This window comes from Fusarium flagelliforme (assembly GCF_020744385.1).
Source record: "Fusarium flagelliforme strain FIESC 12 MPI-CAGE-AA-0113 chromosome Unknown B0J16scaffold_1, whole genome shotgun sequence".
Lineage (NCBI taxonomy): Eukaryota > Fungi > Ascomycota > Sordariomycetes > Hypocreales > Nectriaceae > Fusarium > Fusarium flagelliforme.
The window spans coordinates 1,893,875-1,921,422 of NW_025763503.1; the positions used below are offsets into that span (position 1 = coordinate 1,893,875).

At 49.6% G+C, this 27,548-nt stretch overlaps 10 protein-coding genes across 10 annotated transcripts; 6 read left to right on the forward strand and 4 right to left on the reverse strand.

The window, feature by feature from the left end:
• Positions 1–1,579: 1,579 nt before the first annotated feature.
• Positions 1,580–4,324, forward strand: B0J16DRAFT_258032 (kinase-like domain-containing protein; the record flags this gene model as incomplete). The annotated part of the gene is made up of 2 exons (XM_046123163.1): positions 1,580–2,808; positions 2,863–4,324. 2 exons carry the CDS (start codon positions 1,580–1,582, stop codon positions 4,322–4,324), a joined length of 2,691 nt encoding a protein of 896 aa, XP_045988593.1.
• An 845-nt stretch (positions 4,325–5,169) lies between these two features.
• B0J16DRAFT_327089 (ATP synthase complex subunit H-domain-containing protein) lies at positions 5,170–6,365 on the reverse strand. The gene is made up of 3 exons (XM_046126067.1): positions 6,188–6,365; positions 6,034–6,127; positions 5,170–5,742 (listed from the first exon to the last, which is right to left on the reverse strand). The coding sequence occupies exons 1-3, from the start codon at positions 6,212–6,214 to the stop codon at positions 5,474–5,476; spliced, it is 390 nt and encodes a 129-aa protein (XP_045988594.1). The 5' UTR covers positions 6,215–6,365; the 3' UTR covers positions 5,170–5,473.
• Positions 6,366–6,756: 391 nt separating this feature from the next.
• Positions 6,757–8,274, reverse strand: B0J16DRAFT_327091 (uncharacterized protein). The gene is made up of 2 exons (XM_046126068.1): positions 7,404–8,274; positions 6,757–7,331 (listed from the first exon to the last, which is right to left on the reverse strand). Exons 1-2 carry the CDS (start codon positions 8,037–8,039, stop codon positions 6,981–6,983), a joined length of 987 nt encoding a protein of 328 aa, XP_045988595.1. The 5' UTR covers positions 8,040–8,274; the 3' UTR covers positions 6,757–6,980.
• A 2,460-nt stretch (positions 8,275–10,734) lies between these two features.
• On the reverse strand, positions 10,735–12,273 carry B0J16DRAFT_259536 (kinase-like domain-containing protein; the record flags this gene model as incomplete). Its single annotated transcript, XM_046123213.1, has 1 exon — positions 10,735–12,273. One exon carries the CDS (start codon positions 12,271–12,273, stop codon positions 10,735–10,737), a length of 1,539 nt encoding a protein of 512 aa, XP_045988596.1.
• A 1,309-nt stretch (positions 12,274–13,582) lies between these two features.
• Positions 13,583–15,619, forward strand: B0J16DRAFT_327094 (WD40-repeat-containing domain protein). The gene has a single exon (XM_046126069.1). The coding sequence runs from the start codon at positions 13,803–13,805 to the stop codon at positions 15,357–15,359; it is 1,557 nt and encodes a 518-aa protein (XP_045988597.1). The 5' UTR covers positions 13,583–13,802; the 3' UTR covers positions 15,360–15,619.
• A 33-nt stretch (positions 15,620–15,652) lies between these two features.
• On the forward strand, positions 15,653–17,817 carry B0J16DRAFT_295744 (cyclin-like protein). The gene is made up of 2 exons (XM_046124423.1): positions 15,653–16,468; positions 16,584–17,817. Exons 1-2 carry the CDS (start codon positions 16,004–16,006, stop codon positions 17,433–17,435), a joined length of 1,317 nt encoding a protein of 438 aa, XP_045988598.1. The 5' UTR covers positions 15,653–16,003; the 3' UTR covers positions 17,436–17,817.
• Positions 17,818–19,214: 1,397 nt separating this feature from the next.
• B0J16DRAFT_9883 (uncharacterized protein) lies at positions 19,215–19,959 on the forward strand. The gene is made up of 3 exons (XM_046134802.1): positions 19,215–19,531; positions 19,588–19,664; positions 19,720–19,959. The coding sequence occupies exons 1-3, from the start codon at positions 19,504–19,506 to the stop codon at positions 19,912–19,914; spliced, it is 300 nt and encodes a 99-aa protein (XP_045988599.1). The 5' UTR covers positions 19,215–19,503; the 3' UTR covers positions 19,915–19,959.
• Positions 19,960–20,121: 162 nt separating this feature from the next.
• B0J16DRAFT_327099 (Inosine/uridine-preferring nucleoside hydrolase domain-containing protein) lies at positions 20,122–21,989 on the reverse strand. Its single transcript, XM_046126070.1, has 4 exons — positions 21,580–21,989; positions 21,431–21,533; positions 21,211–21,380; positions 20,122–21,156 (listed from the first exon to the last, which is right to left on the reverse strand). Exons 1-4 carry the CDS (start codon positions 21,617–21,619, stop codon positions 20,171–20,173), a joined length of 1,299 nt encoding a protein of 432 aa, XP_045988600.1. The 5' UTR covers positions 21,620–21,989; the 3' UTR covers positions 20,122–20,170.
• A 1,707-nt stretch (positions 21,990–23,696) lies between these two features.
• B0J16DRAFT_9912 (uncharacterized protein) lies at positions 23,697–25,300 on the forward strand. The gene has a single exon (XM_046134805.1). It carries the CDS (start codon positions 23,856–23,858, stop codon positions 25,068–25,070), a length of 1,215 nt encoding a protein of 404 aa, XP_045988601.1. The 5' UTR covers positions 23,697–23,855; the 3' UTR covers positions 25,071–25,300.
• B0J16DRAFT_9913 (uncharacterized protein) lies at positions 25,301–25,917 on the forward strand. Its single transcript, XM_046134806.1, has one exon. It carries the CDS (start codon positions 25,530–25,532, stop codon positions 25,839–25,841), a length of 312 nt encoding a protein of 103 aa, XP_045988602.1. The 5' UTR covers positions 25,301–25,529; the 3' UTR covers positions 25,842–25,917.
• Positions 25,918–27,548: the final 1,631 nt, after the last annotated feature.

Consider the following 27,548-nt stretch of genomic DNA (forward strand, 5'->3'; position numbering starts at 1 on the left):
GCAACTCAAGCAATGATGTCTAGGTTCGTGAATATTTCTCTCTGTCTTTTTGGAAGCTCTGCGGTCGTGATTTGTTAGCGTTCGGATTTGGTGCTCTTTTTTTGCCTTCCGTCTTTAAGTTTGGTGTATTCGACTGCACGCTGGAACCTAGCAGTGTCCAGCGCTTCGTTGCGCTGCTGGCATTGGGGCCCCTCACCAAGTACAGGCGGTAGTGGTGGTGGCGATAGGACGATGACGGCCTTTCAGCACCCGGAGCTCAGCACCTCAGCTTCTTCAGGCTTCAGCAACGCCTCCCCAGTCAAGCCAAGTCAAGTCCTCTTCCGGCTAGAGCTGTCTACCACTCCCAGTCCCTGGTCTACGACACCGCCTACCGAAAGAACCCACCTCATCTCACATGAAAATGGAACCGCTTCCGGCGCCTCTACAGGTGCTCACGCAGGCCTGGATTCCACTTTTGGGCGCTGTTGGGCTCAGTTCAGTGGACAGTCGCCCTGTAACTGCAGTGCAGCGCAGGACGATGAGGTGTCGACAGCTTGGCAGGTAGAGAGCATGGATTCCCCATAGCAGACGAGCCCTTCTGGGATTGTTGGCAAATGTCAGCCATGAAAACACGAGATTCGATCCTTGCATTATCAGCAAGAGACAACAACGACCAGTCAAATACCAATCAAGGCATTGCCGTGTTTTCGACTCGACATCGCCGTCGCAGTGGAACCGAGCAATCGCCGCCGTCGTCTCGAATTCATTTTTGGGGGCCCTAAAGATCCTGCAGGGCCTGTTACAGCAACGAACAGACGAGCAAACCAGCAGTCAATCATGGCATGGCATTCACATTCCCACATGCAAGAGACAGCTCGTCTTTTTGTGTTGTTGCAAGCTTTAGTCCTGACTCGCCTCGACTCTGATTGGACCCAATCAACGGCTGCCCAGCTTCGGAGTCAGTCCCTGCGTTCGGCCCCGCTATCAGCTTCAGTTTTCCACGTTTTGCTCCTTGCTTAGACCAAAAAATTCAGGCAAAAGTTCTCTGGGAACTGGGAGAAAAAAAGCCTTTCTGAACAAGCCTACCCCGGCCACCAAAGTGAACGAGGTTTTCACTCCCGGCAGTAGAGGAATTGATCTCGTCATCGTCTTCTTTTACCCTTTACATGCAAGTTTCGAGCCTCCACTTGGTCCCTTGACGCTGCGTCTTACACGGCCGCTCTCGGCAAAGCCTTGCTCGCATCCCAATTTATACTACGTATTACTCGCTCGCTGGCACTGGCTAGTTGGCTTGCTGGTGCTGGTCCTGGCGTTTTGTTCGCATCCACATGGGCGCGAACACACCACTGGCTGCTCTGTACCTTGACCACCAAAGAGCATCTCCCCATTCCGTGTTTTTCTCGTCATAGTCGCATCGCAAGAGTCCACCTCGACCGCTATTGCTTGTTGTCCTTGGTGGTCCCTCTCGGCCTTTGCCCTGTTTACCCTCTAGTTGACGCGCTTGGCAGCCGTCATGAATTAGTGTTCCCACTTTGATTTTCCCCGCGCAGTTGCTTCGGTGTAGAAGGATTTATTCACTCACTGGAAATCTTTTACAAAAATGAATGGGGTTATTAACCAAAACGTCAGGTCTGCGGCAGACGAGGATGGCGCCGATCAAATCGGTCTTGATACTCCTCGATCTGGTGTAGCTACTCCTCAACCCGATCTACAGGACAAACGCTTGCCCAGTATCATGAGTTACTTTGGCCAGGTTCGTAATCACCCTTCTGCGCCTTCGTCAAATCCCAATTCGTCTCAGAGCGATACCACTCTAGACCGAATTCTAGTTCAGCCCACTCCACCTACTGGCCTGCAGTTGCAGGCACACACCGAAGGCTCTACTCGCGGCTGTGACTCCTCGGCCTTGGATCGTTCGCCTCTTCAACATGAGAGCCTTGATCTCATGCCGAGTACCACGCAGCGGGATGAGCATAACCTTCTAAACCCCTACCCAACCCCACCCACTTCTAAGCCCTCGTCCTCGGGGGGTTCTATCTCCCAGGACATGATTTCTGCAGACTCAGGGGCCCATGGCAGGGCTGCCGTCGAGCCAAAGTCTCTTACACAGCAGGCACAATTCAAGAAACCCACAGCCTCGCCCTTCACCACCACCCACTTTCAAACTTCCAATGACCCATCACTACCTGAACTTGACTCCTCCAAAAACGCAGCACATACCAAAGACTCCATTCAACCCTCGCACCCCGAACCTGGTGTTGCAAGTTCAGACGCTTCTGAAGCTGCTGCCCCTGGCAAGTGGCATTTTCTTAATGGACTCAAGGAGCTAACTCGTATGACGTTCAAGAGCGGCAACTCGACTCCTACTCGAGCAATGTCGGCTGCACGACCTTCAGGCTCTGAAAGAGCCCCCTCCTCTGGGAGAGCAAGCCACGATGGTGCTGAAGTCAGCGGTACCCAGACTCCCAGGAGCTCTGGCGGTGCTCAGGCACCTGCTGCCAAGGGTAAACTAACCATCAAGATCAATGAGGCTCGGGGACTTAGGAAGAGCCGGGACCCTTATGTTGTTGTTGTTTTTCAGCGCAGTGAACTCATCTCAGGTGGTCCCCACCACATTGATGAGGACGATAACCTCAGCATCGACCCACCCCCCGCCCATGGCGGTATCCCCATTCAGCGATCAGGAAGCGACTCAGGTCGTCCTCTGGCCATTCCCATGAGAAGCAGGCAAAGCAGCAACACCAGTATCCATGATCACGGTGGCTCGCTCCGCAACCGATCCGGACCGCTATCGTTCACCAACCCAAAGTGGGATGCGGAAGCAGAGTTGTAAGTCAATTGTATCGATTTTCGGACACGACATTCGTTGCTAATACAAGACAGCGATGTGGTGGATTATGACATGCTTGTTGACGTCTCGGTATATGATCACGGAGCATCAGGTGATGAGTTTCTTGGTCATGTCGATTTCCGAGCTAGCAAAGACCCCAACACTAGTGTTGAGGGTTGGTTCCAGCTTCATGGCCACGCTGATACCATGGCCGAGAATGCACCAACTGGCGAAATCTTCCTCGAGGCTATTTATCACCGAGCCGAGAAGAAGCAATTTGGTCCACAGGATTTCGATATTCTCAAACTCATTGGCAAAGGCACTTTTGGCCAGGTGTACCAAGTGCGAAAGAAGGATACTCAACGCATTTATGCCATGAAGGTTCTGCAGAAGAAGGTTATCGTACAGAAGAAGGAGGTGGCACACACTGTGGGGGAGCGAAATATCCTGGTCAGAACAGCTATGTCCGACTCACCTTTTATCGTCGGCCTCAAGTTCTCATTCCAAACACCATCCGAACTGTATCTGGTCACCGACTATATGTCTGGAGGTGAGCTGTTCTGGCATCTGCAGAAGGAGGGTCGGTTCGATGAGAAGCGAGCCAAGTTTTACATTGCCGAGTTGATCTTGGCCATTCAGCACCTTCACCACAACGATATTGTGTATCGAGACCTGAAGCCTGAGAACATCCTCCTGGACGCAAATGGCCATATCGCACTCTGTGATTTCGGTCTTTCCAAAGCCAATCTTACGAAAAACGACACAACCAACACATTCTGCGGAACTACCGAGTATCTTGCTCCCGAGGTTTTATTGGATGAATCTGGTTACACCAAGATGGTGGACTTCTGGTCGCTAGGTGTTCTGGTGTTCGAGATGTGCTGTGGTTGGAGCCCATTCTACGCCGAGGATACACAGCAAATGTATAAGAATATTGCCTTCGGTAAGGTGAGGTTCCCACGAGATACCCTCTCCCAGGAAGGAAGGAATTTTGTCAAGGGACTCCTTAACCGAAACCCCAAGCACAGATTGGGTGCAACCGACGATGCTGAAGAGTTGAAGAGACACGCCTTCTTTGCTGATGTGGACTGGACTCTGCTCGCCAAGAAGCTCATCACTCCTCCGTTCAAGCCCAAGTTGAAGTCTGAGACAGATGTTTCATATTTCGACCCCGAGTTTACAACAGCTCTGGATCAAAACGGCTCTTTAAACGAGCGTGCTGCAGCGTTGGCACGAGGTTACGCTGCTTCCACACCTCTATCTCCATCTGTTCAAGCCAATTTCCAAGGCTTTACATTTGTTGATGAGAGCGCACTTGACGATCACATGCGAGACCGAGCAGGACTTGTCGACGAGGATATGGATGATGGACACGTTCACGGTCGCAGACACCGCGATAACGACGATTGGGATAATATGGACGACGTTGACCTCAGGAAGGCAAACCGGATGAGCGGGATCGTGAAGACTGGGCACGATGAGCACATGGTGGGAGGCTCTCACTTTGACGTATAATGCGGCAAATCTGTTTTTTGCACGTTTTATTCAAGTCAAACTCCTCGGCGTTTCAACCATGCTGGAGATCTATCTATCTCTACATGTCATAACAAAAAAGTAATATTTCGCAAAACCAAAACTTGCCCATCCCCAGTTTTGCATGTGGGCTACGGATGTCTAATTGTGGTATTATATGCATCAAAGGTCGGCTGGTATTGCATTGCATTGGTCGTTGTGTTGTACAGGACTGATGGCGTTTATGGTTGTGCAAAATGAGAGGGAGAGGAAGGAGAGAGAACAAGAAGAAAAAAGAAGGGATCCAAGTCATTTTTGGTTGGTTCCTTTGAGTGCCTTTTCCGCTAGTTTGATTTCCCAGCAAAAACAGGACTGGCCATATGCAGTAATGAATGAGAATGCCATAAGATAACATGTCCTTGATCGTCTAGTGTCCCAGAAAGGAACTATGTTGTTCTCTTTGAGTTTGTTCTGAGCTTATCCGTCTTTGATATAGTAGCCTATCGCTGGCTTCATATGCAGCCTTCCGTCCCTCCTTGTGGTTTGTTGATGACGTTGGTTGCCACCTGACGTCGACAAGCTCGAGTTGGTGTCTGAGAGCTCAGAGCGTTAGATGATAGATGTCATTGCAACGTGGTGTCGGGTGAGGGGACGCTTGAGGCTATGCATATCATTGATGTCAGTGCCTCAGTAATATTGATCGTGATGATCCGTAAATGAACGTATATTCATGATATGTGTAGTGTCTAGAGTCTTGGTATTGGAATTCATGGCAGAATAGCATAGCAAAATAACATGAACAGCACTTGCGATCCTACAGAGCATCAGATCAAGAGTCATGGACAGTCATTAATAGTAAAACGTTGCTTGTGCTTCATTTAACGTTGGCATTTCGCAATTAGTTCCTACAGGCAACCGAAGGCTGTATTTTAGGAAAAATGTACACAGGATTTTTATCCCCAATCCACTTTGCATCAGCTTCTTCTTGACCACTCCGGCTCTTCATCCCCAGGCTGGGTACGGTGTCAGCCCTCCCTCTTTTTCTATCCCCGTGTAACGGCAGCTGGGCGGTGAGAAGTGAGACGCCCGAAAAATGGGCTGCCGTGCGGATAGTTTTATGAGCCACCCTCAAAAGTTAAGGAAAAAGACCGCTTAGTGGTGAGGCTCTTCGTCCTCCTCAGCCTCGAGCCAGTCGGCAGCCGCGGGGGCACCGGAAGTCTGGGCAGAAGCGTCTTGGCCCTCGATCTCAACGGCCATGCTCTCGTACTCCTTCAGGTTGCCGGCAAGGTCGGTCTCCTCGGGAGAAGAGGGGGTCTTGGGGACGCTGAAGGTCTGGACGTTGCCCTCGGAATCGGACTCCTTGACGGCGGGGATCTTGTAGGCCTTGAGCTCCTTGAGGTAAAGCTCCTGGACGAAGTCGGCTGTAAGAGGTATGATGTCAGCAATTGCACATTGATGGAGTCAAGTCACATTTTGATGATTCGAAGTGTACGCCGAAGACTGGCGAGAGGGTACGAAGAGCGATGATTCGATTATCGATGTCTGGTATTGTATGTTGGCGACGTCGGAGCTCAGGTGGAGCGCAGATTCGGCTATATGAGGACAGATCCGACCGGAAGAAATCGACAATCGACAATCGAATATGTGACCGAATCGCAAGGTCGGAGAAGAATCCATTTTATGTGTAGACGATGATGGTAGCAAAATCTTACCCTTTCTGGAGACGGTAGGAGCAATGAAGCCCCTCACCTGGACGGCATTAGGTCTGGCGACACGAGAAACAGCCGCAACGGCGGAGCGAGCGCGCTATAAAATTATCAGACTTATCCTTGCAGCAGACCTCTAGAGAGAAAGACGAAGACTTACCGTAGCCCTGGAGAGTTGGATGAGCATTTTGAACGGCTGGTAGAGGCTCAATTGGGGTGACTCCGGGGAGATGGAGATGGGCGGATTGAGGGTTTTGGGGGGAAAATTCGAGAGAGGTTGGCAGTCACTATTGGATGCGTGCTCGCCCCCGGTTAGAGCGCTTCGGCCTTGGCTGTCGTGCCTGTGGGTGCCTCAGGTTTTCACACTTTTCAGCGGCTACCGGAGCATCACGGGTGCATCACACGTGACTTTTACGATGGGTGATTGGTCGAAGCTTGGCTTGGATCTTGATTTCGACCCTCCCATCTCGTAGGTGAAACTCGGGACTTGGTGATGAACGACGTCAAAGCTCACTTACACGCATCATTACTATATTATATTACACTAAAGCGACTTGTGACGAATGAATTATAGACTGATTTCTGGGTTTTCGACTATTCTTTTTCCGTAGTTTCGTACACTATGTCATATGTCGCACTACGCCTGACTTTCTTTAGTATTCAATCCTACAAGGGTTCATGCACGGCATCAAATTGCATGCATAGGTCAACTGATCAGTATCATGTATGTATGAGTCAACCATTCAACGCATTTATATATATCCTAATTCTATAGAAGAAGATAAGAAGAATTAAAAAAAGACAAAGGAAAGGACCTATTAACGATTGGCCTCTTTCTACTGATCGGGTTCAAGCCCAGTGGCTCGAAGATCTTTGGTATCACAAGTTACAAGCTCCGAAACACCTTCTAAGCACAACAGCTCCTATCATCGTCCATTGTTTGACAAGGCAAATTATCGTGACTCCTCCTGAGACATTTGAGGAGACATTTGCTTGACACGAGCAGCCGACCTTCTCCTCTCACCAACAAAGATAGAACCGAGGTAGGCCACGGAAGCAAGACCAGCAATGACCGAGTACACAACAATGAAAGCAGTGGACGAGTTTGCGAGCTGAAGACCCAAACCGCCGTTGACGATACCAATGAGCATGAGTGCTCTGCCGTACCAGATGTGAATATGGCTAATGACACCTCTCTTACCATGGCTGAGGAAGTATCGATGGTGCATGTAACCAAGGATGGGCTGAAGGGTGATCAAGGCAACAACAGCAGTGCCCATTCGAGTATGTGTTTGCTTTCCCCACTGGAGTAATACGTTAGTATTGATACTTAGGCTGCATTGTGCGAGTGCAAGTGCATCTCAGGGGAAACTTACCAAGCCACTGTCTTTGGCAGCGACATATCCAAGCCCAAAACCAGCCCACATCAGGAGCAACATGACGACCTGCCAGCCGGCATGGATCAGCCACTTACCAAGCATGGGCATCAGGATGGCACCTAGGGGGTATCCGGCGATGAATACGATGGACATGATAATACCGTGGGCCAGCTGGATCGTCCTGTTTGATTTACCGCTTGATGCTGTCTCGGATACGGCACCACCAGAGCTGGGCTGGTTTGCTTGGGCGGAAGTGAATGGGTTGGCATCTGACTGCATCGAGGCCTTGGTAAGATCGACATCAAAGCTGGCGTGTTCATCGTGCTGTTGGATGCGTTGAGAAGGACTTGTCGAATCCAGGGAGTCGCCAGATTTCCAAGCGGCAATCCAGATGTTGGAACCCTTGAGATTCAAGTTTTTGCAGTTGCGGCATCGAACATTGGCAATCATCTCGTTATCCTTGACTCCAGACCCTTCCAGCAGTTCGAGGCCATCCATCTTCTCATACTGAGGCATGACTTCGCCTTTGCCTGGCCTTGGACTCAGAGTGACGTTGCCCTTTCCGTCCTGGTACATGAGGAACATTTGGGATCCAGACATTGAATCGCCTATACCGAGGCCTGCCCATTGCATGCTTGTTGGTGCCTTGAGCTGGAAGTAGATGGACCCGGATCCTGAGCTTGCTGAAGCTTCTGGGACGCCCCAAGTGAAACATACTTTGCTATTCTGGGGACAGAACTGAGGTGTGATAGCAAGTACGCTGTTGGCGTCTGAATAGAGAACAAGTTGTGTTAGTTAAAAGCAAGATATACTGGATATGCTTGACGTGACAAAGGAAGACTTACACAGCGCCGCTAGCAGTGAGCTAGTTGACCACTTCATCACTATTATTTTTGAGTGAACAAAGAGAAAGAATTACTAAGAGGCTTGGATGTGAATGAGGAATTTTCTGTCGAGTCTGAGATGCAAAGCTTACAGGAGGGGGGTTGTGGATGGCTGATATAAATGTAAGCAGCACAGATCTGGATTGGGACAAGGGGGCACTTTCCTTTCCTTTGTTAGTTTCGAAACGCTCACAGCGGCTGAGCTGTACAGTTGAACGGCCACGCTAAGAAGGTTTCGCTACACGCCGCAAAGCCACTTCTGCGTTGTACTGCAATGATACCTAGTACCTAGTCATGGGGATCTGGATATCATTCGGGTACCGAGCATCTCTCGGCAGATGATATGACAATCCCGATGCCGTCATTTGCCATTACGGTAGTTTAGGGGAACATCCCTTGTTTGACACTGTCGTCAGCTCCAAAGCGAGCTCGCGTTTTCCTCGGATCCGCCCTCGATATGTCCAAGTCCCAAGAAAAGACAAGCATATTAAGGTTTCACCCACACTGCCACAATCTAGACCACGGCAGAAGGCTACCGCTAAGCTACTGCTACTGCTATTCCGGGATCAAGCTACTAGTCGCAGTAAGGCACAGAACCTTCATACTAGCTTAATTTACCGTACACTATTCGGGTCGCAGTGCCGAGACGGTTTGTAGCAAAAGACTCGAGGGCACAGTCACAACATAGTGATGATTGGATAGATGTCACTTTGATAAGTCGAAGCATCATGACATTGAAACTCAAGCCGTTGACAAGATGTATTGTGTGCCTCTAAGCAGCCGGCTTCCGAACAGCGAAGGAAACGACATCTGTTTCAAGAGAGATCTTCATTGTTGGAATACGCGCCCACTCAAGGTAGCATTGCAGAGTACCTAGGTAGAGTAGAGACGAATGTGATACCGCCAAGTACTGGGCTGTAATGGAAATCAATAGGCGGCCGCTCCCCTACAAGGATCTCCCCGCAAGTGAGATCTGATGCTGTCAGTACCTCCACGTTGGAAAGACTCTTTAAGGCATTGACCACTGTAACATCCAATTAAATGTAGGCTATATTCACCAAATAGGGTAAAAGATCGGATTATGCTTCTTTACCGGAGCAACTGTCAATCCGAAAATGGGTACCATCCCACTGGATATATTGAGCATCTAACGAATGCAATGTTATCCCACGCCCAAGACCGATAGTTCAACCTTCTGTCATAGGACGTCTCGTATCGTGTTTGATGAGTCTGCGTTTTGCATAACCGACTCTTGCAGGGCAGTCCAATGATAATATTCCAATTTACAACGCGGCCAGGGTCTGGAACTTTGAATACTTCATTAGCAGTGAATTAGCCTCAATGAGTACGTCAGCCTTTTCCCATACAAAACTATACTGTAACCTTCAGTTTCCTTAGACATGGTCAAGGGCACCACGGTAGTTTGATTGTATTAGCCTCCCACTTTTTATCAAGCTTAAATGCAAAATATCTCCCGATCGTTGATTATTCAATCATCACAAAGCAGGGACATCAATGATGCCAAGACATTTAAAGCTTGACCTCTTCATTTTCACTGTTACGATGGCATGCAATCATCAACGCCTCATACAGGATGATTGCGCGGCCCTCCTTTTCACGATGCGCTACGACGATCAAATAGCTCTGATCGAGAGGCCTCACCACTACCTACCTACCTAGTTCCGTAAGCAGGATAAGAGATAGACACAAAGTCACCAGATCAATCGTATGATGCAGTACGATTGACAAGTCGTGGTGCTTTGCTCTTGGACCTTGATGGTGAGAATTCTCAATACGCAATCGATCGTTGTATTTGTTCAATAAATGCTTCAACGTGGTTGGTCACTCATCGATTCGCTCAAAGCAACTGCGTGTCTCAATACCGTGCCGCATGCCGTGATCCCCTCCCGCTGACGAGAGAATCTATTCCCCTTTCTCAACTACACCTTCTCTTATCTGCTCACAAACTCCAAACATCATCATCCTGGCTACATCATGGCTCCAAAAACAGGTGACAGATAGTGCCTCAAACCGCCCGCTTATATGCAACCGTCGACTACGAAGCTAAGCCCTCGGGTTCCGTTGCTCCGTTCAGACCGTTATTTGTCACTTCTCCGGCCCTATGCACGTTTTTGGCAGGTTGATTGAAGGTACAGTACAAACGAGTTCTTCAAAGAAAAGAAAAAAGTACAAACAAGTTCACTGTGAAGTAGAATCGAGGGAAAAGAATTTTGTGCAATTTGACGCAACAGCTGCTCACTAACAATATCATCTAAGTCTAACCGCCACGGGTGGCTTGACCTTCTAGTAGTTGAGACTCCAAAGCAAAAATCCACACAAAAAACAATACGCAGCAATCTTGAAGAACAACCACACTCAATCAACTCCTCATCTTCATTCTCAATCCTCGCCATTTCTCCCATCCTCTTCAACAAAAGTAACCTTCACGTCTGGGCATAAGCTGCAAACCGGTCTTCATTCAACAAGCTGGAAGACGCAACAAAGCTGAATCCACCAAAGAGCTGTTCATCCTTAGGGAGGCTTCGGGGCCAGGCATCCTTGTTTGGCAGTACCGGGCTGATGGCCAGCTCGGTAAACTCTGGGGCGAAGTTCTCGGCTAGCTCAGGATCCGTGATCATAGGCTGAATGGGTGGCTCGAGCTCCCGTTCCGCGAGCTTCTTCCAGTCGATCTTGCGGAAGAACCTGTGCTTCTTCATAGTTGTGAGATCGTTGGGCATCACTGCTCCGAGGCGCTTCTTGGGATCCTTGCGAAGGAGTCTAGTAAGGAGATCCTTAGCATCGGCGCTCAGGAAGTAAGGAAGCACCAGCTTCTGCTTGACGATGTTGTCCTGAATCTTGGCGTGGTTCTGACCACGGAAAGGTGGGTTTCCAGTCATCAGGTCGTATCCAAGCGCGCCAAAGGACCACCAGTCGACCGCTTTCCCATATTTCTTTCCAAGCACAACTTCGGGTGCCATGTACTCGACGGTTCCCAGCATCGAGTTGCAGCCCTCAGACGGATCACTAGAAACCTTGGAGAGGCCGAAGTCGGTCAGGAGGAGATGGCCTTCGGCGTCTAGAAGGCAGTTCTCCGGCTTGAGATCGCGGTAGACCACACCAAGATCGTTATGCAGGTGCGAGATGGCCAGAAGCATTTCCGCCATGTAGAAAGCAGCCACAGTCTCGGAGAACATCTTCTCGGTATCAAGATGGGTGAAGAGCTCACCACCCTGTCCGTACTCGAGAATAAGGTACAGCTGCTCATGGTCCTGGAAAGCGTAGAACAGCTTGACAACAAACGGGTGTCGGTTAACAGATTCGAGGATCTGTCGCTCAGTTTTGGTCTGCTCGATGAGCTTCTTGTGGACCACCAGAGAGGCCTTCTTGAACTGCTTTTGAGCGTAGAGCCTTCCGGTTGCACGCTGCTTGACTAGAAGCACAGTACCGTAGGTACCCTTGCCAAGGCATCGCAGTTGCTCAAAGTCTTCCGACGTCATCTTACGATTCGGCGCAAGGCCGCCCTCGAGAGGTTCGAGGTATCCACTACGCTCTCGAACACTCTCGCTAGTGAAATCATGCTCGAGGTTCACTTCGTAACTAATAGAGCTGTCTGAAATCTCGCTACCAGCCTCACTGCGAACATCCTCTCGGCTCTGTGTACGGCTGAGCATTTGCTTTCGAAAATCATGGGCGATTCCTTGCTGACTTCCAGAGCGGCTCATACAGGGAGATCCCCCGTCAAGGCTCAGAGGTTCCATTTGCATGCGCAGCTTGGCGATGCCCGAAACAGCGGGTGAAGATGCTCGAATAATAGGGCTGCAGTTGGCGCTGACAACATCGTTAATGATAGGTCGGCTGGGGGTCTTTCGTCGGGGGGTAGGGACGTCGTTGTGTCCAGGATCAGAGTCCTCGTCGCCCGAGGTAGCAGGTGTAGTCTGGAAGCCGCGAACGGTAGTGACCGCGGCAGGTGCGTGGCTTATCATGGCGGGCGGTATTCGAAGTGGTTATTGGTGGTTTTGAGGATTAGGAACGGCACGGTTATGCTCTGATAACTACACCACACAACACTCGCCCAAATCAGACTGTGGACAAGTGCAGATAGTCGTGCTATTCAAGGGAATCCTCGTCGGCGCTCCGGATCTGCGCGGGGCTGTGATTCGAAGTGACGCTCGATCTCGTAGAAGTTCGCGACACGCATCTGGTATCGGAAGAATGAAGTACGGAAGACGGTAGGCTTTGCTATATGCATTTGGCAGCGGTAAGGCGACGGGTATAAGTTGAACTATTGTTCACCAAGTATGGTGTGAGGAGGGAAAGGAAGAAGAAGAAAAGGGCCGCAGACAAAGGAACGGGTCTTAGTATTAAACAGAAAAACTGGGATTTCCATTTTGGTGGCCTGCCTGCCTATTCCAGAGCCCCCGGACGCTATAATTCCAGCTGCAACTTTCAGGCTTTTTTAGGCGGGCCTGCGTGCATTGGCTGCAGAACATGACCTGCGCTGCGCCTGTAATGCAGCCCGTATTAGAGGTGGCCTAGTTCTGTGTGCGCTGGGCCTTCTCGGCTGGACCGTCAATCAATCACATTTTTCCTTTTCGTCTAACAAATCCCTGCTGATTGCCCGAGCGTCCACTTGGAACGCGGGGAGGAATTAAAGGCTCGGGGGAGCCTAGTAAGCGGGTGATACAGGCCACCACTAAAGTTTCGATATTGTACGTAAAAATAGGCCCCTGAGACTAATACAAGTCATCAATGAGCCAGGGGGATGATGGACAGCGCATCATTCCTTCTCAGTACCTGCCAGACCAGTCTACTGGAACCCATTCCTTGGTTAATTAATTCGTGCCCAAGCACACGGACCGTGAGACCAAGACCGAGACTTGAGGGAGACAAAGTTTGTCGCATTAATCATGACCAGCCACGCCCCTTTTTTTCTTCTTTAATTTTGTGGCTGCAAAGCATAGACTTTGTTACTCCCTTGACTCGCACTATTGTCGCTCTCAATAAGAAGTGTCACAAGAAACCTCGGACATGCCAGGCTCCTATCCCTTTGGGGATTATATTCCTCGTGTCAGCATCACAAGGCATGAAAGTCTCCAGACACTGACATCACCAATAGCCTGGCAGCCCTGGCGCATGCGGTGATCGATCGCGTAGCAAATCAACGGTTGGTCTTGGTTAGTTTTAGCTTGTGATTCTTCAGGTACCCATTAAGCGATGGAACCTTAGCTCCAAGCCCCATTCTGTTTGGAGGTTGTCGGTCATCGGCGAAATAAACTCCCGTCGCAGCTAGAACCAAGGTCGCGCGTCTGGAAATTTCACGTCTGCCAATCCAAGACCGCGCGCAGAACGACAAGGCTACAGCCTATCACCAACAACGACCTCCAACTGACAGGCCTCAATACCACCAAACCGTCGATTTTGATCTGGCAGAACCCTGCGCCATATAAATTCGACATCGCTCTCCTAATTTATCAGCCTATCATATAAACACAGCCCCAACCCTCCGGCCAAGATGATGCACCCATCGCGGCAGGCGTATGTCGAGGACGCCGAACCTCAAGGCATCGCACTTGAAGATATTCCCGATGACCTCGACTATGATATCAGCATGGGGGGAACCGGTGTTCCATCTGAGAAGGCTTCCGCAGTTCTCAACCAGTTGAATCGCAAACGCTTGGCCGCAACGATAGCGGTTCCTACCGATGATACACGAGTGCGCGCAAAGCTCCGAGAGATGGGTGAACCAGTCACCCTCTTTGGAGAGGCCCTTGTTGACCGACGAGATCGTTTACGCGAGCTTCTCACGATCCAGGCCGAGCTTAACGGATTGGAAAATGGCGATATCACCATGGACGACGCCGAGGACGATCAAGAAGAAGACCAGGAGCAGGAGTTCTACACAGCAGGCGGACCTCAACTTCTGGAAGCGAGGTTAAATATGGTGGAGTACTCTTTACCACGGGCAAAGAAGAGGACGCAATTTCAAAAGGCCGAGTCGACAATCCCTTTGCGCACCCAAGTAAAGTTTCGTAAACAGGTCAAGGAGAGATTACAAGCATTCGAACTTCAGGGCAGTCAGACTGTTGGTGAGCGACATGTCAGCATGACCCGCATATCGCCCAACGGCGAGATGGTTGCTGTAGGAAACTGGGGTGGTCAAGTCAAGCTGGTCGAAATACCAAGCTTGAACCAAAAGATGAATTTTCGCGGTCACACCAACAAGATCAGCGGTCTGTCCTGGTTCCCCGGTGCCACTCTTCCAGAACACAATGTATCGCCTGATACCGTTAACCTGGCATCGGGTGGTGCTGAGGGAGCGATCCACCTATGGTCTTTGAACCAAGATACCCCCCTGTCCAGTCTCGAAGGACACTCGCAGCGAGTGTGCCGTGTCGAATTTCATCCTTCCGGCCGTTATCTGGCTTCTGCATCCGACGATACTTCGTGGCGCCTCTGGGATGTTGAAACAACTGCAGAGGTTCTCTTACAGGAAGGTCACTCGAGAGGTGTCTATGCTGTCAGCTTTAATACTGATGGTTCGCTACTTGCCAGCGCCGGTCTTGACAGTATTGGCAGAATCTGGGATTTGAGATCTGGGCGCACTATTATGATTCTAGACGGACATCTTGACGGTCACATCAAACCTATTCATGCACTGGATTGGAGTTCTGACGGCCATCGAGTGCTATCCGGATCGGCTGACGGTTGGATCAAGTGCTGGGATATTCGAAAGGTTCAAAGAACGGGTGGTATTGGTGCGCATACCAGCGCTGTTTCTGATATGCGGTGGTACAAGGGCCTCGATGATCCTCTTACTGGCATTCCACCTGGTGTTGATGAAAAGGGTGCGCAACTACCTAAGAAGTCCGGCAGCTTCTTTATTTCAAGTGGCTTTGACAAAAATGTCAAAGTCTTCTCAGCCGACGACTGGACACTGGTGCAGACACTCAGTGGCCACACGGGTCCGGTTGCCAGTGTGGACTACAGCAGAGACGGCAAGTGGATTGTCAGTGGAGGCCATGATCGCACAGTGAAGCTCTGGGGACGAAATGACGGCGAGGGAATCTAAGGAGTTATTGAAAGAGATGATAGATCTGGTATGGGCAACTTACAGTACACACTAGGTACTAAAAAAAATAGATACCCCTCAAAGAATTTTAATAACAAACAAAACAAGAGATACAAACAACAATTCGCCCCGTGAATTGGTCATCTCAAAGAGCTGTTCTTTATTGAAGATCCATCCGAACAATTAGTAGTTACCTACCTATTCATTAAGTGGGTCTCTCTACATTGTTTCATCTGTGAATAGAGTGACACAACGCTCATTGGATCACGCATCCACCCGGCACTGGGCGCTCGAGGGCGACAAATAAAACACGAGACTCTAAGAGCTACTGGACCACCAAAACTTGGTGGGACAAGTCTTCTGTTTTTCTTCACCCTTGTTGAACTGTACCTATTGATTAGATAACGCTAAGTTTGGGTCTAGCACGCTTGGCCTGGCCGGTCCCCCTGCTGCCAACTCGTTCAAGATCAGGTTCCTTTTAGACTAACTTGGATCTAACTCAGACTTCGCATCACTTTCATACTTAAACATCCTATCGACCGCTAATCATCGTCACCAACTTCTTACAACTATCGAACCTCTTCCATGAGCGATTCTCACTCCAGAACAACTAATATTACCACTCCGAAATAACAACAACGGCTATGGCGAGCATCGATCGCTACAGACCTCCCAGGGAAGGGTATCAACCTCCAGCAATTCCCGTCAACAACCGACCCGAGCGCGATTCACGATCAAGATCCCCGCGACGACGTGATGCTGTCCCTCCCGCTGTACCAACTCCTCCCCAACACTCAACGCGGACTTCTCCTCCTCGCCCCCAGGCGCGCCAAAACCAATCGCCAGCGCGGTCCGGCGCACAAACTCCAGTGGCCGGTCCCAATCAATGGTCGTTCACGTCGAATGAGGTGCGGAGCACTCCTAGTATCGTCGAAGGCATTACGCCGGCGGATGAGCGAATGCGCAGAGCGAAGGGCGTCAACTTCATATACCAAGCTGGCGTCATGCTAGACCTTCCTCAGATTACGCTATGGGTAGCCGGGGTGTTTTTCCATCGCTTTTACATGCGCTGCCACATGCTACAAGAAAAGGGTGGAATTCATCATTATGTGAGTCTCCCCTACTACTCCACTACAATTCCAGAGTCTTTCGGACAATGGGAGTCTGCTCTTAGCTGAGCAGCTTGAAAGATTTTTCGAACTGCGACTAACATGTCAAACTCAGAACATAGCGGCAACCGCGCTTTTCTTAGCCAACAAGGTGGAAGAAAACTGTCGAAAGACGAAAGACATCATCATTGCGGTGGCCAAGGTGGCTCAAAAAAATGCCAAGCTCATTATTGATGAGCAAAGCAAAGAGTACTGGCGATGGCGAGACAGCATCCTCACGTATGAGGAGGTCATGCTGGAACAACTCACATTCGACCTGATGGTCGACAACCCTTATCGGCACTTGTTTGAGCTGCTCGGAAAGCTCGAAATAGTACACAACAAGCACTTACGACAAGCTGCATGGGCATTCTGCAACGACGCTTGTCTCACATCCATCCCTCTTCTGATAGAGGCACGAGATGTTGCCATCAGTGCCATCTTCTTTGCGAGCGTTCACACAAACCAACAAATCGAAGATATTGGTGGCGAGCCATGGTGGAGGCATCTGAAGGGCGATGAGGCCCTTTGTTCTCATGCTATCGAGGTGATGCGTCAGTTTTACACGGAGAATCCGCTTAGAAAGCAGAACCCGTCGCTGCCGTCACCTGCATTCCATCTTGAGAACACTAGAAGAAGAGGCGACACCTTGCTGAGCCAGCCAGACACATTATCATCCACTACCGGTACCCCACTGGAAGTCGATCGTGCGAGTCGAAGTCCCGGTGTGAGCTCCAGAGTGAACGGTGCCAGCAAGGATAGTGAGGGACGACTTCTAGGGTCTCAATCTAAACCTGACGAGAATGAAGTCGCATCCAAGTCACCACTTAAGCGAAGAGAGCCAGAGGATGGTGACACAAAGAGCGACAGGGCAGAGAAACGGGCTAAACTCTCAGAGGATGAGGAGGGCGAGCTGGTTGAGGACTGAGGCTACGACATATTTACTACACAGTCTTTGTAGAGTATGAGACAAAGAGGCGTTACGGGTTTTCTTGAGTTCGTGGCATCTGGCCATTTGGTCAGGATAGTCGATATTTACGCATGGCAAAGGCTGGATCTGGTTGAGCAGGCATAAGGGTGAGCGCTCCTGGGTTACGGCGTTCGGACGCAGGTCACAATGCCCTCGGCCATTGTACTCGGATTAAGATCATGGTCTAGGAATATTAAACTAGAAATTGTTCGAAGACGACTCTTCGTGTCGTGATTTCAAGTATATACTTTATGAACGAGGCTCGTCGGTGTAATTTGATGTTGTGATTTCTTGCTACTACTTTTCGTGCTCGCGAAAGCCTCATGACAGTAGACGTCATACTTCTTGGGCGTATTGTACCCTCAGCTCAACAAACTGTAACTTGTCATGGGATTACAAGTCGCACTTGCTGGTGCGCATCTGCTGGTGCGCATCGAAGCATACTACATCTGGATCCTTATGCTATCTTGAATAGGTAGCTAAATGACATGTCTGATTCGTTTTAATATCAGCGCATACAAGTTTCTAGTGATACACAAATGAAGCTGCTCTCGATTTCAATTCGTCTCAGACTGGAAATATTTATTTTCCGAATATTATTTTGCTGGCATGGTACTATGTAGAAGAGCTGTTGGCCTGTGGTGATGGCTTCTTGTTATTACCACTTCATTTCTCCACACCTGCAGCTCCCCGTTGCTTGGACGAGCGGTTAGACTTTCCTTTCGCTTGTTGCCCGCAGCCGAGAGCTTCTGCATCAGTCATTTCTCGTCCCCAACCGAAGTTTCCAACGTTGCTGCCTGCACAAGCGAGCCTGAGGTCTTCACCAGAAATTCTGCCAATCACCCCCACTCACCGCCTTCAGGCACAACTATAAATTCCCGCCCGCATCGCCTCAAGCTTCGCTTTTTTCTTTTCCTTTTCTCCTTAGCTCTCTTTGCCTTTTGGCTTAGATCAAGTGTAGTATCTGTTCTTTTCAGTTTAATCTCTGAAAGATGTCTAAGGACATCAACATTGATTATTCCTATTTTTGGTCAGCGGGCGATTTCCTCTGTGCTTGCACACGATTTCGCCCACAGTGTCCCTGGTATTACACTGCCTCCAGGTGACGCGACTCTACATGGGCTCGGTTTTTCATTGCTCACTCGGGCTTGCCTGGGTAGTGAAGAAGACTGTTTGAATGTCATTTGTGTTGTGTGTTTTGGTTTCTGATCATGCTTTTCTGAACTCCGTGTCTTGCTTGTGTTGTGCCATCCGTGACACTATGTCTGCTGAATCAGCATACCCATCTAATCGCTACGTACGCAGTGGTGTAACCTTCGTCTCTCATCTTGATCCCTGTGTGCATGCGCAGTATTGGTTCGGGTAGGAGAATGCTTGTCGAGAAGCGCAAATGATATGGCAGTTAGTGTTTGTATAGGCTCCGTTCCATGCAGGGTAGATTCTTGTGATCACGAATGAGGTATAGAAAGTCGTGCTACCGGTAAGTAACAATAGCGGAAAGCTTGAGTATGGTTGAGTTGCTTTCATTGAACTTCTGTGGTCTTCTGCATGTAGGCATGATTTGGCAGATTCTCGGGGTTGTGTCACGGTCGTGGTGCTATTGCTCTGTGATTTCTGTAGCGTTGTGAAGCTTAATTGTGCTCCTATGAAATATTAACACCACGAGCGGGCAATAACAAACCAACTGCAAAACTCCAAACTGTTACGTAGCACATTCTCAGAGAAGCGCCCCATTTGTTAATATCAACCAGCATAATCATCCCTTCTCTGTCAAACTCCATCTCCAGCTTGTCGTGTGTTGTCGTGAAAGCAGACCTAATTAGGTCTAGCGCCAATATACAGAAGCTCCTCCAAAAAGTCCAACACAGGCACCCGCAGCGACCATCGAAACAGCTTCAACCGAATCCACCGCAAGACCCCGACAGGAAGCTTCGACGTCGACCGAGATTTACGCTCCATACTGATAGCATACCACAACCCGATTTTACTTCGCTTCGCTGTGTCGTAAAGGCACTCAGCAAACATCATGGCTACACTGGGCGGATACCTTAACAGTGAGACACCCCTCCCAAGCTCTACCGACCTCACCAGCTTGCTAACACACGTAAAGAGAAAGTCCTGATCGTCACAGCCGACTCCCGTATTCTCGTCGGTACAATGGCAGCATGTGACCAAACAACCAACCTCGTATGATTCCCATATCTCCTCTGCAAAGAAACAAAAGCTCACCGTATACCAACAGGTCTTGAACAACGCCGTGGAACGAATCATCCGAACGCCTGACGACCCCGAGCCCTCGGCTCAAGTGCCCCTGGGACTATACCTCGTGCGCGGTGACAACGTATGCTCGATTGGCCTTGTAGACGAAGCGCTCGACGACAGCATCAACTGGACAGAAGTCAAGGGTTCAGCGATTGGCGGAACAAAACATTCATAGACTACAATCGTCACAGCGGAAAGCAGCGTCTGTTACGCCTTCACAATTCTTTCACACATGTTCGTTTATTTGGGGTAAAGCATCTACGGGACGGAGAACTGGAAGTCTCTAGTCCTGTGGCATCGATGGGTCACAAGGCGTTAGAGTGCAGGGAGTTTAGACAATTCATCTGGCCTTCACCACGGTATAGGCTTTTAGGATTTGCAATGCATTTATTTGAGTAGTTGAACTGGCATGAGGTCGACATTCTTGGGTCCTAACCGAAGATTCGCTGCATGAGCACTTCCTTGAAGATGTCGTGACCAGGAGAGTCAATAACCCGGTTGAGGCGGTTGCCCTTGAGCACACTCAACCAGGCGTGGTCGTCACCAGGAACCTCGTCCAGAGTCAGGATGTGAGGGTCCTCGTTAGGGTTATCTGAGAGGGCGACTGCAGCCTCGGCAGGCTTCTTCCTAAACCTACGGTCGGAGACGTGCATTCCATGTGTCCACTGTCCACTTGTTTCCACACGGATATCCTCAAGCTTCTCGGGAAACTTCCACTTAGGATCATCTCGAGTCATAGCTAACCAGACGGTCAGTGGGTCATGCAGAGAGAGGCCAGGCTCGTTCTCATCTCCCTCCATGTCCTCGATCTTCCTGAACGAGCCCATAACGAAGTGGGACACCCATCTAGCCAGGGGACTGCCAGCATCGACGTGGGCCTTAATGTTCTCCTTGAAGTAGTTCTTGCCAATCAGGTGGGGTGTTGTGATGTCGAGGGGGCAAAGCGTGAGCTTAAGTTGGCGGGAAAGCTTATCAGGGTATGCCTTGAGTGTTGAGAGCTCCTTGGGGATACTAGGCATGGTGGAGCTTGGCTTGGGAGAAGTGAGCGCATAAACTCGCGCGGCGGCTACAGCGTCGGCGTAGCAGTTGAACTCAGCAACAGGAGTGCAGTTACCCTCGACATTAACAGCTCCGCCCATAACGATAAGCTCCTTGACTCGGAGGAAAGTCTCAGGGTCTTCTGCGGCTGCCAGGGCAACATTTGTGAGAGGGCCAACTGCCAGGATAGAAACGGTATCCGCTGGGTTCTCCTTTAGAATTCGAAGAATCTCTTGGTGAGATGGGGCCTTGGAAGGTGTGAAGAGGGGGGAATAGTTCTCAGCCTCCTCAGCGCCATCACCGAAAATGCCTTTCCAGGTCTCAGCTGGAGACAAATCGGGATGAGCCTCATGAACGTTATGCAAGCCATCAATGCCGTCTAAGATTCATATTAGTATACAGTATACAGGACTCAGGTTAGATGGAACCTTACGGAAGTAATCGGCCATCAGCTCCTCGTCACATAGAGGGTGGTCGGGACCAACAGCCACGATGGGCTTGTTTGCCTTCATGGCACCAAAGCCTTCGGGCTTGCCTGTCGACTTCCTCCATTCAAGTTCTTTTTCAAGGACATGGAAGACGGAAACAACATTTCGGAGACAGCTAAAGAAATTGTCAGTAACAGCAATGGAACACAAAACTTGTGAACTTACCTCTGCAGAGGGACATTGCCGTATGTAACAGATACCAGAGCAACTTCAAGCTCCTCAGGTTTGGCACTGAGAGCGAGGAGCAAAGCCAGAATGTCATCGACACCTTGAAAAGTCAGTATATCTGTAGTTGAGATTTTATTGGGACATACCAGGATCGGTATCAATGATAATCTTCTGTTTAGGAGCCATATTGAAACTTGGAACGTAAAGACTTGAAAACTGCAGTGGCGACTACTAAATGATGCTTACGCCAGCCTTATTCAGGGTGGAATTCAAGTAAGTATAAGTTTCCAAAAAGGACTTTTACTTGGAAGAACCAAACTTTATACTTGAAGCTCAAAATTGCGATGCAAGTTCTTGTTCACACATGCTCCTACCGAATGGCATTTCCCCTCCTTCAGTTTTGGGCAGGTGGGGTGTTAGCCTGCTGAGATAAGCCTTTGAGTCGAACATGAGCTGCCTATCTCAGGAAGGTTGGCTGGTGTTCAGCTGACAGAGATATGAATGGTTGTCGGCATTTAGTAGCTTGAATATCCTTGCACTACGGGGCAGAATAGAGTAGCGACACAAGAATGTCAAGTTTGATAGTTTCCAAGCTCCAGGTTAGGTTCCATGCAGATGTCATGAAGCAGCATCGTGCAACCTTGAAGCAGGTCTGACAGCCAATCAAAAAACTCCGACCGACGTTGAAGGTTCTAAGCTGTTGTGGGGTTATACAAGAACGTCTTGAAACAGACAATAGACTTGAAAGATCATATACAGGCTGCACCATCAATGTCATCCAAACAGACGGGAGTTGCTACAGGGACATTGTGTCTGATGGCGTTTATTGTGCAACGAAATATGTATCTAGTTTGACTCCTCATGATAACGCCCAGGTAAACAATCAGCATGATCATGGAACACTGGAGCCCCAGCCTCGGTATCAAGTGGGATGCAGCCAGGGAACATGATGTCTACCTGTTCATGGCATAGTCTTCGTGTCTAGGTAGAATGGAAGATGTTCTACTTAAACGGTCGGGTACCTTGACCTAGCTGGCCCTATCCTTATCTTTTGATAATTGATTGTGCGTTCATGGTGGAAAACTCTAAAGTCTATGTTGAACGACCTGCTTCTAGTCACGCACTCACTGCACTGTCCATGGAAGGCTGAGAGGCGTGTACATCAGCCTACATGGTCGATAACCAATCAATGATTTGATAGACTCTCGTTCGTTCAGAAAAGTAATGAAATTCATCATAGGCAGCCTGCAGCATTCGGACAGTTTACAGCAAGCCTTCATGGCTGCACTGAATTTGATACTTGTCCACTAATAGCTGGCCCCCGCCCACTATTGCTTCTCATTGAGTTTATTGACAGCTGAAATTTTAGGAAATTTCATAGGCAGGAGCTCTCTTGCGCCCCTGCATGCTCTTGATCTTCCAATTGAAACCGCAAATTCCTTATTAGGTTGTCCCTGATCCAGTTAATAGCCCTCGCAAGTATCGTACATCGGGAAGGAATTCGACACTCAAAGGCCTATTGGACCTTCCGTCACTTGAACAGACAACGTGAGCTTACCTAAACCCCCTTCCCTTCTTCTGGCAACGTCTTCTCTCTTCCTTCTCCCTCCGACAAACTTTCTTGCAGAGTAAAACACAACTTTTCCTTCTTTCAAATGGGAGATTAACTAATTGATTGGAAGGCTTCTCCTAAAAGTCCTGTAACGGACCTGTCTTGACCCTAAAGTACCTCACCACCAAGTCATTGCCCTAGAGCTACTTCGTCTCTCCACTCGAAACCTCGAGCTCCCCCGGCTTAGCTGTCGCACACTGTCCACTACCTTGGCGTCGGGTGCTTTCTGAGCGGATTCCCGTCACCTCCCCTGCAGTCGGAACCAATTCAAGCATCCCGCGACCCTTCCTCGCCTCAGGTAGCCCAAAAACGACTGGTTGACTGACTTCAAGCCACCTGGTGTCTTCTGTTTGATTTGCGCCAAACTCATTAATTCTTTTCAACTGATTTCCTTCACCTTCACCTACCCCTATCCTTCTTTCCTCCACATTGTCAACTTTTCTTCTCATACATTTCGTTCTTCCCAATCCATCATCTTCTGCTGTTGGCATTTCCCGTGCGGCGATTGGTTCATTGCTCGCTTAGGACAATCTGGCCTTATAATTGCGACAACCTAGGCCCCTACTTGGCTCGATCTCCTACCCACCCTCAGTCCACCTTCTCTCAAATATCCAGAGCAATTGCCTACATTTGCTTGGTTAATTGAGGAAGAGGAAAACTCATCGTTCCACCTATCAGCCGCTGTGCTTAATATCGCACGCGTATCCTATCAAACCCCGAATCCCGATCTGCGTGTCGAAGCTCGCACGAAGCTCCAAGTAGCTCTATAACCATCATCACTGCAGAGCCTGCCTACGCTCATCTGTCACAATGCCTGACAGCATTATCTATACCTTCGGGGCTTATGCCACCTTGATTGGAGTTGGGTATGTCATCTATCAGTTGACTACTCAGAAGGCCAGGGCTCAAGCAAAGGGCCAAATCAAGCCAACCAAGAGCACACAGCTCGAGACACGCAAGGAAGATAGAAAGAAGAAGCAACGCCAGGAGGCCTTCGCATCAGAGGCCCAAGAAGCTTCTAAGAAGCCCAAGCCTGAACCAGAAACCACTGCTTGGTCAAGTGGTGTCAAGGAGAGAGATGAAAACATCGACAACCGCGAATTCGCCAAGCAGCTCGCAAAGGCTAAGGAGGGAACCAAGTTCGCCGCTAAATCTGACTCTGGCAAGCAGCGAGAGAAGTCTGTCAAGCAGTCTCGCGCCAACAAGGTAGCTGGTGCAACTGAGGAGAAGGAGTCGGCCCAGTCATCTACCACTGGTGCCGACGCCGATGATGATCAATCTCCTGCCACCACCCCCGAGGTTACTCCCGCAGTTGCAGTTGCCGGCGATGTCTCTGACATGCTCGAAGCCGCCCCCGCCCGCCAAACCGTCCTTCGTGTAACCGATACCGAACCCAAGAAGCAGAACAAGAAGGCTCCCAAGGCCGAGGCTCCCGTCGAGACCAAGAAGCAGCGTCAGAACCGCAAGAAGGCTGAGGCCGCCAAGGCTGCTCGCGAGGAGACCGAGACGGAGCGCAAGGCTCTCGAGGAGAAGCAGCGCCGTGCCGCTCGTATTGCCGAGGGACGTGCTGCTAAGGATGGTTCTCAATTCACCGCTGCCCAGAACAAGTCGTCTGCCTGGAAGGAGGGAGCTCCCAAGGCCGCCAATGACGCCCCTGCCGCTCAGGCCAACGGTTTCCACCAGCCCCTCGACACTTTCGAGAAGGCTCCTTCCACCTCTGTCAACGCCCCCAAGACTGATAACAAGTGGATCGAGTCTCTTCCCTCCGAAGAGGAGCAGCTCCAGCAGCTCCAGGACGACGACGAATGGAGCACCGTCAAGACCAAATCCAAGAAGGCTGCTAAGAATGCGCCTTCAGCTGGTTCTGGTGACGAGGCCGCGGCTCGCCCTGCTGCTCAACCCAAGCAGCCTACCGGACCTAACAAGGCCGCCCAGCCTTCTCAGTCCTACGGATCTTACACAGCACTGACCACCAACGATGATGGTGCTGATGAGGAAGAGGAAGAGGAAGAGTGGGATGTCTAAACGCTTTCAACCACAAATTGGTAGATGGTGTGTCTTCGAGGCACCTCACCGCAGATTTCCCTTTTACTTGTTTGTTACTCGACTGTTTCTTTTCATCAACGAATTTCCTCTTAAAGAGTTGGATTTGAAGACGCTGTCTGCCGTCCCAATATCTGATAGGACATAGGCAGTGTGCAACAGCACAAGCGTTTGTGGTTGGGAGTTCAGGTTTTATGGTCTAATTTTTCGACGAAGCAAGGCACCTCCATGGAACGGTAGCTATGGGGAGAAAAATATGACGGACATATTCACATCATGGACGAAAAGCAAGATATTTTTGCCAGCCGTGGAATTTGAGAGAAGGGCCTTCGGTTTACGCTCGGATCATTGATGGACAGTCAATGTCTTTGGGAGAAAGCCGGGCTATGTATTGATAGCTGGTCTGTTTGTAACAGTTGATCCCCCAAAATCAGGAGTCAAATGAAGAATAATTTGTTACGATTGAAACTTTTAACATGCTGCTGCTTGATTGCGTTTCTGTTTCTGTACCTTTGGCAAGTTGTCTATCTTGGAAAGTGCTGTGTCTTCTCCAGAGACCGGTCGTTGAGACAAGGGAGCAGAAGCAAGGCCAGGGGCAGGGAGTTGATGAGGGAATGCAGGAAGAGTACAGATTCGACGATGGGACCTAGAATGTGGTTATGGCGTGAGGAATGCAGGACGCAAGGCACTCGAAGGAAAGAAGGGATCCAAGTAGGGCAAAAGAAGGGGAACAAGTGTGTGAGTGTAATCTGATATGTATGGCAGCAGTTTCGGTAGCATATCGAGAATGTCAGTCTCTTGTTGAGTAAGAATTTGGCGCTTTCTACACCGCTTCAAGATTATGTGTGAGGGAATGTCCATGTTTCATGACCATGATGCAGGCAGTCTGCGGTTGGGTTTGGACCTCATAAGACATGAACATTAATTGAAGTCTGGCGGATTACTACTGTTGTCACTTGGGCAGGTGCTTTGGAAGCCGGGCCGTCGCATCTCATGTTTATTAGCAGGATATCAGTAAGCGAGGATGATTGTGGTTTGGGTCTTGTGGTTCGTGGTGAGAGAAGGTGATAGGTCTCGTTCGTGTTCGGTGATGCCAAGCCGGGTGGAAAGGAAAAAGGTAACGAGTTGGACCGAAGAAAGAGGGGCCCGGAGCAACACACCGGGAGGACGGATGCGGGGGACACGGGGAGATCCAATGAACGGATCAGTCCATGACGAAAGACAAGAGAAATCGCTGGAATAAACCGGCACATTTGGCAAGAAGGCATTGAGTGATTTTGGTGGATGATGGCGGCCAAGACTGTAGTGAGTGATTGGGATTGAGTTATCTACAGTGGGCATATATGAGAATATTACTGAAAAATACCTAGTTATAGCAGGGCATACATGGTATTGACATGATCTTATCAGAACGAAGAAACAAGACTGGGATAGGAATTGACAGAGTTGTCAATTACCTATCCGTACACGAACCGGCTATCGAAGTCCGTGATATCTGGCATGATACGAATGCGCGGTGAAGACCAAAATACGTCACCAATAGCATCATATCGTCCTACAGTACTTGCTACGTTACGTGAGGCTGGACTAGAGCAGAGCTTACTCGGTTTTACAGTTTGTCTTTGTTGTGGACGGCGACTTGGCGGTTCAGAGTTTCATGGCCTAAAACAAGACTCGGAGGTGATGGCGACTAAAACAAATGATGGTACAGTAGCAAGTAGATCGTGCTAAACTCTGGATAAAACGGATGTTACCACATACATATTTCCTTGAAGGGAAAAGAGGCAGAACGTAAGGCGTTAGTATTTAGGTAGAATTTGTCACTTTGAGATGATGATTAGTTGTCTATTCGGTCCTGAAGGCGATAGGTGTTATCCGACCAAGCCATAACCTTTTGGGCTGGTGATGGCTTCTCGGTCGTCGTTAGTAGAGAGAGAAGCACCCCTGCTCTGGAGAAGTCTCAGAAGGTCTAGGCCGCTGCACCCGCTCACACTCTCCACACGCACCCAGCTTCGACCAAGCGGGGGATCAGGACCTGGGACGTACGACAGGACCTGGACGGTTGGTACCTGGATCATTGGTGGAATGGTGCGCTTGTTGGAGGTCCCTTGTGTCTGGCCACCCCTGTTTGTGTCTCGATGATCCATGAGCGTGCATTGTGCATTGATCCATGTGGTATCTGAAGAATAGTCTAGGTGACTTTGGATGGGTGATCTATTTGTTTCGAGGGATGGGTTTGTTAATGCATTGATTGATATTCATATGTACGACATTGTTTCCTTGTCTATAATAAATGAATTGCATAGTCTGGGTTAGCATTATGATGATCCATTACTACTCTACGTTGCTAATAATCTCCTGGATCTTTAATTAATATTAATCGAATCGCTAGTCAGAGGTAACCAGCCGCCAGCCAAGCCAGCCCCCTCAACCAAATCCATCACCAACCCGACAGGAACC